Source organism: Cnephaeus nilssonii (assembly GCF_951640355.1).
Source record: "Cnephaeus nilssonii genome assembly, chromosome: 21".
In the NCBI taxonomy this organism is placed as follows: domain Eukaryota; kingdom Metazoa; phylum Chordata; class Mammalia; order Chiroptera; family Vespertilionidae; genus Cnephaeus; species Cnephaeus nilssonii.
This window is the reverse complement of record NC_137092.1, coordinates 38,851,427-38,865,034: the sequence shown is the minus strand read 5'-3', so window position 1 is coordinate 38,865,034 and position 13,608 is coordinate 38,851,427. Positions and strand designations below refer to the sequence as shown.

The following is a 13,608-nucleotide window of genomic DNA, read 5'->3' as shown; positions in this document are numbered from 1 at the left end:
TGCTGTCTGGGCACCGTGATTAACTTAGTAGTTGGTGTAGTTTGTCAGAGCAGCTTCAGTCATTTAAAGCAGTCCGTTTTTTATAATCTCTCCAGTTTCCTCTTACCAATGTTGTTTCTAATTCATTAAGCATTTTTAAGTGCCAACTAATTGCGAGCCATTATACTAGTTATAATATACAATGATAAACAAGATACCATCTCCACCTGAGGCTGCTCACGGCAGGCGTTCACTGAGCACTTATTACGTACTGGTGCTAGGCCAGACGTTGGGGTACAAAGACAACTATGCCTTATGCCTTAAGCCCACAGCCTAGTGGGAGGAGGCAAAGAAGTGGGGGGGCGGGCGGCTGTAATGGGAGGTTTCATGCACAGAGAGGCCATGGGGGAAAGGCCATAGGGCGTGAGTCCTGATCTGGAGGAGGATTTGCCAGATGGAAGGGGAAGAACCGCAGAGGGAAGCAGAGCCTGGTTCTGGGGGAACCGCAAACAGGACGTGACTAGAAAGAAGGACTGGGAGTCCTGCCAGGACTGAAGCAAAAGGAGGGGGTGGGGGATCAAAAATGTTTTCTGGGTATCTGGTTAGGAGACGTAATTAATGAGGCAATACCTGTGTAACAGGTGTGCAGTGTGGGGAGGGGGGCTTGTGGCTGGTTGGGAGGAGACGTTGAGTCCAGAAATTGTTCGGTCGGGAATGGGAGGGGGGGGGGGTCACTGTCCTAAACAGGGATGGGAAGAAAGAGCTGAAGATTTGGAGGTGATCTCCTTTGTTATTTATTAACATTACACCCATGGATCTTCCCCAAATGTGATGCCTAAAACTTCCCGGGAACGTTCTGGCTTCCGACCACGCGGACCGACGGGGCGCCGCTCGGCCACCAGAGGGCGCCAAGCGGACGGTGACCCCGGGCCGGTGATGGCGGAGGCGCGGGTGCTGCTGCTGCTTTCGGGGCGCCCGCAGTCGGTGGGCTTCGCGCAGAGTGTGTGCGGCCTCCTGGGCGGCCGGGCCGGGCGCGGGCCGTGGCCCACACACTGCGGCCTGCGGCGCGGGCAGCTGCTCCTCTCGGCCGAGCCCTTCCCCGGCGCCACGGCCCGGCTCCCGCTCCAGGTTGGGGGCTCGGCGGGGCCAGGAAGGGGCGGGGGACGGGAGGGGGGGCGCGGCTGCCGGTGTGGCCTGGGCCGGGCCGGGCGCCCCGCGGCTGAAACCTGAACCCACGTGGCTCCCTCCGGCCAGCGACCCGCCTTCTGCCCCTTCGCGGCCCTGGACCAGCAGCCCACGCCGCCGGGAGCCGAGCTGCCCGCGAACCGAAGCGTGGACCTGGGCGTGGTCGTCGTCCTGCAGTCCAGCGACCGGACTGTCTTGTTGACACGAAGGACACGCACCCTCCGAGTTTCCCCCAACCTCTGGGTGCCGCCAGGTGAGCGCCCCGAGGACGAGGTCCCGTCCCCGGGAGAAACGTGCCCTCCGCCCAGCATGCTGTTCCCGGCCTCGGAGCCAGAAGGCCCGGAAGGGGGCCCGGAAGGGGGTCCGGCCCACCCCCGGGGGCTCCCCTGCACCCGTGCCCACCGCAGGGCAGTGTAAACAGTGAGTGGGGCCCGGACAGGGACACGCCACTCACCTACTGGGCCTCTGTTGTTGCAGGTGGGCACGTGGAACCTGATGAAGCGGTAACCATTCGGCGACCCACCCTGCACCCCGTCCTGAGCCGGGAGGCCCATCTGGGACCCGCTTGGGTGTGGCTGAGGGCGGGGCCCAGGCCCTGGAGGTCAGGCCTGGCGTCTGACCTGGCCTCTCTCTGCAGCTGCTGGACGCAGGCCTGCGAGAGCTTTGGGAGGAGAGTGGACTGCAGCTGCCCCAGGGCCAGTTCTCCTGGGTCCCCCTGGGGTTATGGGAGGTGAGACGGGGACCCTCCTACCCCACCAGAACCCTTTGGAGAGTGGGTGGTCTGAGTTCCCAAATCCGTGGTCCTCACCCGTGTCCCTCTTGCGCCATCTCTTCCCTCCACTTCCTCAGCTCTATTTCCAACGTCTCAAGAAGAGACAGGAAGTTCTCATTTTTGCCATTTTCTTCTTAGTCCGCCTACCCTCCTATGCTGAGCTGGGGTCTCCCCAGATACCATCACATCGTTCTCTACCTCCTGGTGGTCTCCCAGGAGTCGCAGCAGCAGCTGCAGGTAGGGCTGGCGGGGAGGAGGGGTACCGGGCTCAGGGGGCCCAAGCAGGCTGGCCTCACTGTGACTAAGGTTGGGGGAGGCGGGGGTGTCAGGGGAAGCCTTCCTCCGGGCCCCAAGTTCCTCTCCATCCACCAGTGGGGAGGCTGTGATCAGAACAGGCCTGACAGAGGCCACGGTAGAGGGATCAACATGTCTGGCCCCAGGCCCGGATCCAGCCAAACCCACGTGAGGTGAGCGCCTTTCTGTGGCTGGGCCCAGACGCAGCAGCTGCAGTGGCTGTCTCGGAGGATGGGACAGAGGCACCCAGACATCTCTCCCAGGACCTACCACCCTCCGTCCTGTAAGAGCCGCTCCCCGACCCTCCAACACACCAACACAAACACATTGGAAAACTCAGCTTCTGTTTCCTGGGGGCGAGGGGGACTTGAGCGACGGGAGAGGTTTGGGGGGTGAGTTGGTCAACTGATCATGAAGAGAACAGAGATCAGACCCTCCTTCCGAAGGCCAAGGGTTCCTGCTGACCGGCTAGCCCTGCCGACCTGGGTGTGTGCCCCACAGGGGCACCCTTTAGCCCTCCCTGAGCCTGTTTCCTTTCTGTAGGATGAGGTAACCCCCCCACACACCCCCCTCTGCAGCGGTGGTTGGGAGGGTGAGACGGCTTAATGGCTATGGACGTGGCTAAGCAGAGCTCACACACGAGTTGTCCCTGTGCAGTGCCCTGGAACTGGAGGAGGGTGGAGAAGTCCGACCTTTGGCCCTGCCCATGTCCACCCTGCTGCAGACGACCCCGGCCACCGCGGACGGCCACGAGAGGGTCAGCACTGGCACCAAGTTTGCCCTCAGGCTCTGGCTGCAACACCTGGGCAGGTGAGGGAGCCTTCCGCAGTATTGGGCTGACACAGTATTGGGCTGACACAGTATTGGGCTGAGGGCACTAGGGCACGGGGGGGGGGGGGGGGGGGGGGGAGGAAGAACAACTGCTCTTGGGAATCCTCAGAGGGACGCCCCTACCATGTGACACTGGAGCTCATGTGGACCCTGGGCCTGCAAAGGAAGACCAGAACATGGACCCCCTCCCCCCAGACCAGGGAACGGGAAAGCCAAGTGCATAATCCCCCCCCAGCCCACCTCTGTGACACAGAAGATTCACAACCTTTATTATGGGTAAGAACTTTGCTACAACTTTGGGAATAAAAAGTACAATTACAACAGAGGTCCTAGGCCCTGGAGGAGCCTGACAAAGGAGACTGGGGACAACACACGGGTCCTCCACCTCCCGGGAAAGGTGCAGAATCAGCCAGACCTCACCACAGGCTGCGGGCCTTTAGCGGCTCGGGCCCGGGCTGGTCAGCGTAAGAAACACTGTGAACTTAAATATATAAATAGAGTCCCAGGCGTAGGCCGGGCCCTGCTCCCAAACTCCTGGGCGTCAGGGCTAAGGCCTGGTCTCCTCAGGGAGATGTACTGGGGAGTAGGAGGCAGGGGAGTCATCTTTGGATGTGTTTTGGTTTTCCTTGTTTATGTACAAAAAATCTACAACCCAAAATAGAGTTCTCTGTCCATGTGTCTGTCTGTCTTAGTTTCTCCACCTGTCTGTCTGGCCAAAGAGAACGGATGGACATGAGGAGACTGTGGCTCCGGGGACGGAACTGAGCCATGGTTTGGGGACTGGGAAGAGGGCATCTGGGGACAGCAGGGGACCCTTCCCCAAGAGCTGAGATAGTCAGGCTGAGAATTCAGCCCTTCCCGCAACTCCCATCCCATCCCATTTGCCTCCCACTGCCTACGCTGACATACCCACAGGAATATGCCAGCCATCTCAAGAACACTTCAAAAAATAGGACCCAAATGTCCTTTAAAAGAGGTTAAATATTAACCCTTTGGACGCTGGCCTTGTCAGACAGAAATGAGGCCAAAAACTAGTGTCTGTGAAGGTCTTTCTTGCCTGTGGCCAACCCCCCCCCCTCCTGCCCCCAGGGGGCAGAGTGGCCAGGGCTCTGGACTCCACAGCATCCTTGCTCAGTGTTGGGAGACAGTGAAGGTTGAAGGTTCCATAATCCAGGGGATTCAGTCCAGGGAAATGATGTCTGACCTGCAGCCAGTCAAAGAGGGACCGGGGGGCAGGGGTCCTCTGTGCCCCTCCCTCAAGGCCCCCCCAGGAGCCACAATGCTACTGACACGGCCGGGAGGGGGTGCTGGAGTGGTGCTGCGGTGCGAGTTCCCCAGTGCGGGGGCTAGTGGGCCCAGGAAGTGGGAAGGGGTCCCTCGGTACTGGAAGAAATGGCCAAGGGCATCCTGCTCATCGAGCGAGGTGATGACGGAGGGGCCGTAGTGCTGGGGAATCAAGGGCACAGTGTCAGATTGTACCCGTCTTTACCGCCTCCCATGCTCATCTCGGAAACATCCTGGGATAAAGCAACCCCCCCTCTGGGCCCCGAGTTCTCTGAGGAGCGGGGAGCCTCTGATTCTTTCCCTCCTTTCCCACACCCACCCTGACTCCCTGCCTTGACAAAGCCCCTCCAGGTGGCTATTCCCTTGGCCGTGTGGGTGTCTGAAGTGCGGAATGTCCGGAGGAGGCAGGCATGGTGCTCAGTGCACATGGGCAGAGGGTGAGCAGGCGAGGGGCGGGACTACACTGAAACCTCTGGAGACAGAACAGCAACAGGGACCAAGGAAGACGTAGGTGAGAATCTGAGGAAGTGCTGGGGCGGCCTGGGGGGGGGGGGGGGGGAATAAACTTCCTGTTCTATCCCCTTCTCTCTCAGGAAGCCGAGGTAGGCCACAGGGAAAGAGAGAGGCAGGGTGCCCACTGGTGCCCAGAAAGGAAGCTGCAGGGCCCTGAGATCTGCATAGGAGAGGGGTCACTTACCTGACTTTCGGTCTGAAGGAAAGAAAATAAATCTAAACCTGGGAAGAAAAAAATTAAAATCAACTTCCTGTCTGACCCCTTCACCGCAAAAAAAAAAAAAAAAGAGTTCCCTGGATTGTGGCCCTTTGCAGAGACCCAGGAAGCTCTGACAAGGAGCAGGGCTCTGACTGGTTCCGGGCGGATGGAACAGTGAAGGGCCCCACTTGGTGGTGCATCCTACCTTGGATGTCCGCCCCCAGGGGGAAGGCAGGTGGGTACTCGGGCAGCGGGAGACTGGACAGGAACTCCCCGCCCAGCGCGCCCAGCGCAGGGCTCCGCAGCACGGACGACGGCTGGTGACCGGATGCCAGGACCCTGTGAGGAGACAAGGAGCTGGGGCAGCCGGCGGACCACAGATGCCCTCGCCCGGCTCAGCCCCCCGAGTCCCCTCTGCACCAGGCTTTGCCCAGTGACCAGAAAGCTCTCCTGGCTTTTTCCTGTTCCTTCTGCGAGAGATTCAGACCATTTCCTCATACCCTTTGCTTCCGGGTAGAGCCGGGATGGCAGCGGAGGTGACAGGACAGTGCTTCTTGGTGGGGGGCAGGTCCTCCTCATCTGATGAGCTTTCTATTGTCAGGTCAATAACTTCAACCTTCTTCTTATTCTCTGATGGATTGCCCTCTTGGACTGGGCTGTACGGGGGGCCTGTGGGTGATAAGGAGACTGTGTCTCAGAGGAGAGGCCATTCAAGACTTAGCTCAGCTGGGGGACAGGGGGTCACTCACCATCCAGCCCATACCCTGGCGGGGGGCAAACCTCAGATGCCTCCTTCTTGGGTTTCAATGGGCACCAGGATCCATCTTCCATGAACTGGATCTCATCACAATCCGAACAGGAATTAAGAATCTCCATGAATAAACTGGGGGAGGGAGAGAAGGGAATTCACGGGACTGGGAGATGGCAGGGACAGTAGCCAGGAAATCCTGCTACTCACCGTCCTGAACCTCAGTTTCCGCATCTGTAAAATAGGGCTATCATCCACCCTCCTGAACTGAGCTGTTAGAACCAGTATGTATGTAAACGAGCTCTGCAAACAGTTTCAGAATAAGTATCTTCTAAGCACCTATCACACGTAGTGCCAGGGACAGAACAAGGAGCAGAGAGAGAACTCCACGCGCCACCTTGAAAAGGGCCCTGGGAGCGAGAACCAAGACGTAGGTCTGGAAGGGGCCAGAGAACAGCCTGGTCAGCACATCCAGGCCCTCAGAGCTTCATTGCTGCGCTCCCGAGAGGTCAGGTCGGAAGCGCTTTACTAGTTCGCTACAGGGGCTCTGCCGCTTACTAACAACGTAACTTTGGGCAAAATACTCCATCTCTCTAGGCCCCGGTGTCCTCTCCTGCAAGGATGGCACCTGTCACAGTATCATGAGGACACAAGGTGTGCAGACTGCTCAGCGCCATGCCTAGCATGTAATAAGTCCTCAATGTTGGGAGTATGTAAGTAGACAGTATAAAAGGGCACAGAGTACATATATGTATGCACATGTATACACACATACATACATACACACCTATCTATTCACGTGTACATATGTGAGAGCGAGAGAGCGTCCTGGTGGCTGTCCTAGGAAAGGACAAAGCAGAAAGCAGAGGGGCCCTACCCATCAATGATAAGGGATTCATAGGGAGCCTTCTTGTCACACACAGGACACGTCCACGTTGGCTTCTTCTCATTCATCTGCAGATACAGGGCAGCATCGAAGCTCTGCAGGTGGGCGCAGGTGAGGGCACGACAAGGGACGGTCAAGCGCATCTTCCCGAGCTGCGGGGAGACGAGTTCTCTGGTCAGAGCCCCACGGCCCAGAAAGCCTCCCTCTAGTGGCCCTAGGCAGCCCCCTCCCCCTCTCTTCTCCCTGGTACCCACCGGGCACATGAGTGACACCCGGAGACTTGTAGTGGCCACCTCACTGTCCGGGTCAGCCGTCAGTTTCTCCTTGACTGAAACAAGAGTGAAGCCAGAGCCATGGGCCAGCAGGCTGGAGAGGAAGCCTGGCAGTGGTGAGGCCGGGAGCAGGTGGGGCGGGCTGACAGGCAGCTGGGCAGCGAGCCTTGGGGGGCCAGCGGGCTGTCACCTGGGGGGTCTGGGATCTGGATTATGAAGGCTGTGGGGGTGAGTGTGTGGGTGGGGAGATTTCCCGATCCCTGAAGATGCTTAAGTACAGCTGGTGACACTCTGGCAGAGATGACCTAGAGGGAACTGAAGCATCACGAGAGGGTGAGAGTAGATGATCCCCAAGATCCTGTCCAGGGGGGAGGACCCATTTCCAGTGGAGCCAGAGTTAGGGAACGCAAGGGTGTCACTCGGTGCCCGAAGTGGTCCGACTTCTCCACCACTGTGACGGGTAAGGGGTGAGGGAGGGCTGGGGTTAATGTGAGAGGTGAGGTAAACTGTCCTAAGAGGAGTCTGGGTTTGATTCCAAAGGCTAGAGGGCCAGGAAGACTTGGATCCAGTTGAGAGTGGGAAGAGGGGCAGGATGCTACTCACTCAGTGCCCGGGAGTGGTCTGGGTTCCGGATGCCCTTCGCTCTGAGTTTTTGGAGAAGGGTCCCTGCCGTCAGCTGCCTCACCAGGTACACGGACAAGGAGTAATTCTACTTGGAGGTGGGGAGCCAGTCAGCCTCTGCCCTGCACACCACCCCCCCACACACACACCCTTTGTCCCATGAGGACCAGAGACAGCAGAGAGACCCACAGAGAGGACGATGCTTCCCAAACATTCCTCCCCGCTCCCTGCACTGCCGGCTTCTCCATCCTCCCTGACTCAGCCATGCTCACCCGTCCAAACTCGGATGACCAGTTGACCACGATGGTGTTGGGAACAGTGGCCGAGAGTCGAGCCAGGGGTGTGATGTTGATGGGGCGGCTGGGCCTCTTGGGCTCAGCCCCGTTCTTGGTAGGAGGAAGGTAACCCTGGGGAAGGGACAGACTGGTCAAGACATCTGGTCTCGGGTTACTCACTCCCTGGAGGGAAGGCCAGCTCACTGACCAAGGAGATGGGGCCCACTCAGTGACTGGAGCACTGTCATTGTGTCTGGAGTTCATTCCTAGGTGAAAGGGGGAGCTTATTCATTGGCCAACAAAACAGGAATGGGCTCACTGAGTTCTAGAGGAGGAAGCATATAGGGATGCCCCATTTGGTCCAACTCTCAGCTCCAGTCATCACCTCTGAGAAGCCTTCCCTGAACATTTGGGTTGAACTAACATCACTCCTCTGAATTCTGACAGAACCCTTGTTCAGCCCTATCTTAGTACTCTCTGGCTTATATTGATTCGACCAGTTAACTGAGTACCTACTGTGTGCCAGGCACTGTGCTACGCATCTCTTTCATAACAGGTTTGTAGTGAACATTTAGGAACTGAAACAGAAGGGGTTACTGCCAGAAGGGAAGAGCATTTACCGGCAGGGGGCACAGCTTCCCATTGACCTTGACAAAGAGGTTCGGGGGGAAATAATCCTCCTGGGGGCAGCTGGTCTCACAGAGACAGAACCTAGGACAAGAGGAGAGAAGAGAAAAGAATGGGGTTCCGTTTCTTGAGCTGAATCCCCAGCATAAAACAAGAGTCCCAGGGCTGGCGGACGTGGCAGAGCAAGGGTATCTCCTCGGAGTATCTGCCATACCCTTACTTCATCCCCCCCCCCCCCCCCCCCCCCGGCCCCAGAGGCAGCCCGGCAGGAAGGCAGGGGAGATCAGCTCACCTTAGCTGCACCTGGATAGTATAATCGCATTTGGCTCCCGGTAGGACCTCTCTGTCACAGGGAGGGAGAGGGAGAGGTATCAGTATGTGGCCCCAGAGGCAGGGGTGAATGGACGGACACAGAAGATTAGGACCAGGGGACAGCAAAGAGACACATGAGAGCATGAGAGACAACGCAGGTCCAAGGGGGTGGACAGGGAGAGCAGGGCCAAGGAGGAGGAGCAGAGGCCGGGGGACACCGGGGTGGGGGGGGAGCAGTGAAGGGATGTACCTGGACGTGAGGATCTGCTGCACCTGCTGGGGTGTGAGCGCAAAAGTAAAGTGCGCTTCCTCAAACCGCTGGCTAGAGGTGGACGCTGAGGACAAGAAGGGGCAGTTATTGCCACGCCCGAGCCCAGGCTGCCAAGAAGAGGCCCCACCCCAGGCTGGTGACTCCACAGGATTAAAGCCGAGGAAAGGCTCGGGAAGAGGCACGGAGGCCAGGGAGAACGGAGGGACCACCAAGGGCCGTACCGAGGGTGGTGGGCCGGATGAGCTCCCCGTGGACCTCATAGAAGGGCAATGGCTTCATGGTGACGTCAGGGTGCACAGGCTGGGGCAGGGGGGGGTGCATGTCCACTTCACGCTTGGGGCCCAACAAGGTGCCAGGGGCCAAGAGGGCCGGGGGGATGGGGGCTAGAGGCCCAGAGGAGCCCACAGGAGGGGTTCCGGGGGGCAGAGAGAGAAGGGAGAGATCGGAGGGCCCCAGTGTCTTGCGGGGAAAGCGCCGGCGGTAAAGCTCTTTGATCTTCATCTGGACGCTGGGGGCACAGCTGGACTTGAGGAGGTGCAGGGCCTTGGCCAGGAGCTCGTGCTTCCGTCCACTCTTGTTCCGGCCAGCAAAGCCAAGGAGCACCTGGAGCTCAGACACCCGGAAACTCATCACCATGTGCTGTGGACGACAGAGAAGCCTGAGAAGCCTGCCTGGCAGAGGCCTGTCCTGCCAGAGGCACGGGCTGAGCTACCAGGCGGCAATGCCTCGCTGATCCGAAAGGGGCTTTCGGCCTGTAGTTCACTGCCACACAGCCAACCTGGCCAAAGGGACACTTTAGTTCCACTTGAGTAACCCTCTCCGGTCAACCTACCCAGGATCCCCAGAGCTTGAGCAACCCTATCTGCCCAGCCTGCAAGCTGACCAGGTGGGGGCAGGGTGCAGACAGCAAGCCAGCCTCTGGCACACCTCTGGGCCCACTGCAGCCTCCTACCTCCATCCTGCCTGCAGCCTGGACTCTCCTCCAAGCTGCTTACTTCCTCTCCTGCTCTTTCTGACTCTCACACCCATCCCAGCCTCCAGGGAAGAGGACAGGAGACAGGGAAGAGGGGGAAGAAGGGATTTCCTGCGGCCAGACAGCCCACAGGGGAGAAGGGCCAGGTGGCCCACACCTCCCAACACCTCAATCCCCCTCAGCTGTTTTCCCCAAGCTCCTGAAGCTTCGTGGCCAGGGTTTTCAGGTCAGGTTCAAAGCTCACAACTCCCCCAAATCTTTTCTCAGTGTCATTTACATAACCACCTCCCTCAGTCCTACTTTTCTGAGGAAAACAAGCCCAAAACTGGGGGCGAGGCGGTTAAGCATGAATGTCCAGGAGCCCCTGCCAAGGGCAGGCCTTGCCAGCCTCCACATTCTTCCCGCACAGGAGGCCTGTGGCTCCGGGCCCTTTCGGGGGCTGATGGAACACTTGCTCCACCACCGCTCGGCCACCCTCATTTCCTCCGCCTTCTTTAATTCCCCACGGGCTTCAGCGAGAACCTCCGCCTTTCTACCCCAGAGCTTCTCACTCCTCCGCCTGGGCCCCAAGGCCACTCACTGGAGCAGGACCTGACTCCCGGGCGCCGGAAGCTTCAACCCCGCCCCCAGGTCAGGGCCGCCAAGGGCCCTTTCCCCAGGCTCGGGCCCCACAGCTCCCACCTCTCCCCAAGGAGCCTGCAACCCCAGCCCCAGCCCCACATCTGCCCCAACGACACCCCGCTAGGCCGCGATCGACGCGCCCCTCAGCCTCCACGCCAGCTTCTCCCTCCGGCCCTACCCCTACCTCCGCCTCCACTGCCAAATCCGACTTCTACTCGCGTCCCCGCCCCCTGCGCCTCCGCCATCCCAGCTGCAACCCGTCGGCCCCCCCTGCATCTGCCCCGGCCCCGCCCCTGCGCCTCGGGCCCCCCCCCAGATGCACCCCTACATCTGCCCCGCGTCCCCGCCCCCTGCGCCTTGGCCTCCCCAGACGTACCCCTCAGTCCCGCCCCCTGCGCCGCGGCCCCCCCAGCTGCACCCCCTCAGTCCCGCCCCCTGCACCTCGGCTTCCCCAGATGCACCCCTCTGCGCCCCCCTGCATTGCCCCGCGCCCCGCCCCTCTGCTCCTCGCCCCCCCCCCGCCGCACCCCTCAGTCCCACCCCTGCATTGCCCCGCGCCCCGCCCCCTGCGCCGCGGCCCCCCCGCTGCACCCCTCGGCCCCACCCCTGCATCTGCCCGCGGCCCCGCCCCCGAGCCACGCCGCAGCCCTCCGCGCCCACTGCCGGCTTCCAGCGTCCCGGCACCGGCCTCCTGCGCGCTCCCGCCCGCCAGCCCGCAGCGCCCATCCCCGCCGCCGCCCCGGCCCGGGCCCCGGGCGGGCGGGCAGGCCCGGCACCTTCAGCTCGCCCAGCTCCGCCATCTTGAGGCATCGCGGGCGCGAGCAGGGCCGGCCAGGCCCAGGCACCGGCGCGCGACTCTCCGCCCCGCGCCGGCCGCAGATCGCGGCTGCTCCGCCCCGTCCGGCCCCCGCCCCCCGGCCCCGCCCGCCGCGCGCGGGACGGGCTCGGCCGCGGCCCCTCCCACCGCCGGGACGCGGCCCGCACGTCTGGGGCCCCGCGGGATGCGAGCCGGGCGGGCGCGGAGGGCGCACGGCCCGAGGTCGCGGGGTCCCCAGCGGTTAAGAGGGGGCGGCCAGGGGGCCCCGGGCGGGGGCGGGCGCCGGGGCCGGGCGGGATGAGCTGTTCGGGGAGAATCGGGAACAGCCGAGCTCGGCGTGGGGGAGGGGAGCGAAGTTCCTGCAAGTTGAACCAGCGGAATCAGAGCGCCGCCCCGGGGTGGGTGCCGTCGGCCCATTGTAGGGGCGCTCTGGAGCCGCGACTAGTTCCGTTCCTTCCGGACGGCTGTTCCCAAGCCCCATCCCCCACCCCCACCCCAAAACCCCGCCAACTCCCGCGCAGCTCCGGGGCCGGCCGCAGGACTCCGACTCGGCGGCAGGAAAGTTCGGTGCCGAGCGCGACTTACCGGATCGGTTTCGGGGAGCGGGTAGGGCGCTCCGAGGGGGGCTGCCCGGTGGGGGAGGGGGCGCGTGGCGCCTTCCGGCTGCACAGCTAGAGGTCAGTCCCGCCGCTGGACTCTGCAGCCGCGGCTCCGCCCGGCGGGAGCTCCGCCCGGCCAGCGCCCGGGCTGGGGCCGCCCTCTCCGGGCCAGCCCGCCCGCCCGCGCGGCGGCGAAGAGGGGAGGGGGCGGACTCTGGGGCGCGGGAGGGAGGGACTGGAGTCAGAAGTTAACTCCTCCAGCGAGTGGGTCTGCAGAGCGGGCCTGCCCGGGTCTCGGCGCTCTCGCTTCTGCTCCGGCCCTGGCGCTGGGTGGGGGCAGGCTGGGACTGAGACCGTGGACCCGGGATCTGACTGCATCGGAGGTTCCAACTTGGAATGAGGCCCTCCCTGGAGGAAAAGCCTGGTCTGCTGGAATCCAAAGCGTACCTAAGCCCTCACTCTGCCTGTAGTCTCCTACCCTCCACCCCCAGACACCAGAGACCCCACACCTTTGGGCTTGCTGAAGGTGAACAGGGGAAGTGTTCTTACCTCCCAGGAAAGACATCTTCCTGTCTCTCTCTCTCAACTGCCTACTTTCCTGCTTCCAAAGCCTTGGACTTGGCAGACCCCCCATTCTCCACCGAGCTAACCACTCACATGCTGGTCTCATGAAAGCACCCACTTGAGGGCAGTTTACCCAAACGAGGCACTGGCAGCAAATACGGCATTTATAGCTAGTCGGCTGGGATCTGAATGATAATGTATTTGGTCGACAAATATTTGAATGCTGTTCAGAGATTGTTAGTTGCTGAGACTTGAAAGCCTTGCAGTGTGGCAGCAGTGAGTGATAAGACAGCTAAGCCTATAATCAGCATACAAAACGTGCTTTAATGAATATGAATAATTCGTCTAGCTTAAGCCTCAGTGTACTCCTCCCCATGAGACCCCATCCCAGCCTACCAATGTCCCAGGTACCTGTTGGACTGGACCAGGCCCAACTACTTAGTGGATTTTGTCCCGAGGGAAGATGTCCACTTTCATCTCATCTGAACTTGGGTTCTTCCCTTGCTTTTTTTTTTTTTTTTTTTTTTTTAATATATTGATTTCAGAGAGGAAGGGAGAGAGAGAAACATCAATGATGACAGAGAGTCATTGATCGGCTGCCTCCTGCACACACCACACTGGGGATCAAGCCCACAACCCAGGTAAATGCCCTGACCGGGGATCAAACCGTGACCTCCTGGATCATAAGTTGATGCTCAACCACTGGGCCACACCAGCCAGGCATCCTTGCTTCTTTGCTGCCAGGAATGGTGGGACTTCAAGCTAAACTCAAGTTCCAAGTATTTGGTTCCTAATTCCAACTACCACTCCAACACTTGAGTCTTCATCAGGCCATAAGCTCATTTCTTGTTCATGCCTCTAGATCAAAACTTACTATGGACTAATTTGTATCTTCTAGAATTTTCACTGATCTCAAAAGGAGGAGGATAGGGATAAGTAAAAAAATAAAAAGGTCTAGAGGCAGT

At 60.4% G+C, this 13,608-nt stretch overlaps 2 protein-coding genes across 3 annotated transcripts; one reads left to right on the top strand and one right to left on the bottom strand.

Annotated features, from left to right (window-relative positions):
- Positions 1-54: 54 nt before the first annotated feature.
- NUDT17 (nudix hydrolase 17) lies at positions 55-3,303 on the top strand. Its single transcript, XM_079761962.1, has 8 exons — positions 55-1,107; positions 1,234-1,417; positions 1,642-1,667; positions 1,802-1,894; positions 2,075-2,173; positions 2,377-2,513; positions 2,888-3,040; positions 3,171-3,303. Exons 1-8 carry the CDS (start codon positions 811-813, stop codon positions 3,283-3,285), a joined length of 1,104 nt encoding a protein of 367 aa, XP_079618088.1. The 5' UTR covers positions 55-810; the 3' UTR covers positions 3,286-3,303.
- A 10-nt stretch (positions 3,304-3,313) lies between these two features.
- Positions 3,314-12,251, bottom strand: PIAS3 (protein inhibitor of activated STAT 3). 2 transcript variants are annotated; one of them, XM_079761961.1, is made up of 14 exons: positions 12,066-12,251; positions 9,291-9,708; positions 9,049-9,133; positions 8,779-8,829; positions 8,480-8,570; positions 7,857-7,991; positions 7,567-7,672; positions 6,946-7,019; positions 6,683-6,843; positions 5,807-5,940; positions 5,558-5,726; positions 5,263-5,396; positions 5,043-5,080; positions 3,314-4,507 (listed from the first exon to the last, which is right to left on the bottom strand). In XM_079761961.1, exons 2-14 carry the CDS (start codon positions 9,703-9,705, stop codon positions 4,241-4,243), a joined length of 1,860 nt encoding a protein of 619 aa, XP_079618087.1. In that variant the 5' UTR covers positions 9,706-9,708; positions 12,066-12,251; the 3' UTR covers positions 3,314-4,240. The 2 variants fall into 2 exon arrangements, with proteins under 2 accessions (XP_079618087.1, XP_079618086.1); XM_079761960.1 differs by lacking the exon at positions 12,066-12,251 and adding an exon at positions 11,440-11,550.
- Between the last annotated feature and the right edge of the window lie 1,357 nt (positions 12,252-13,608).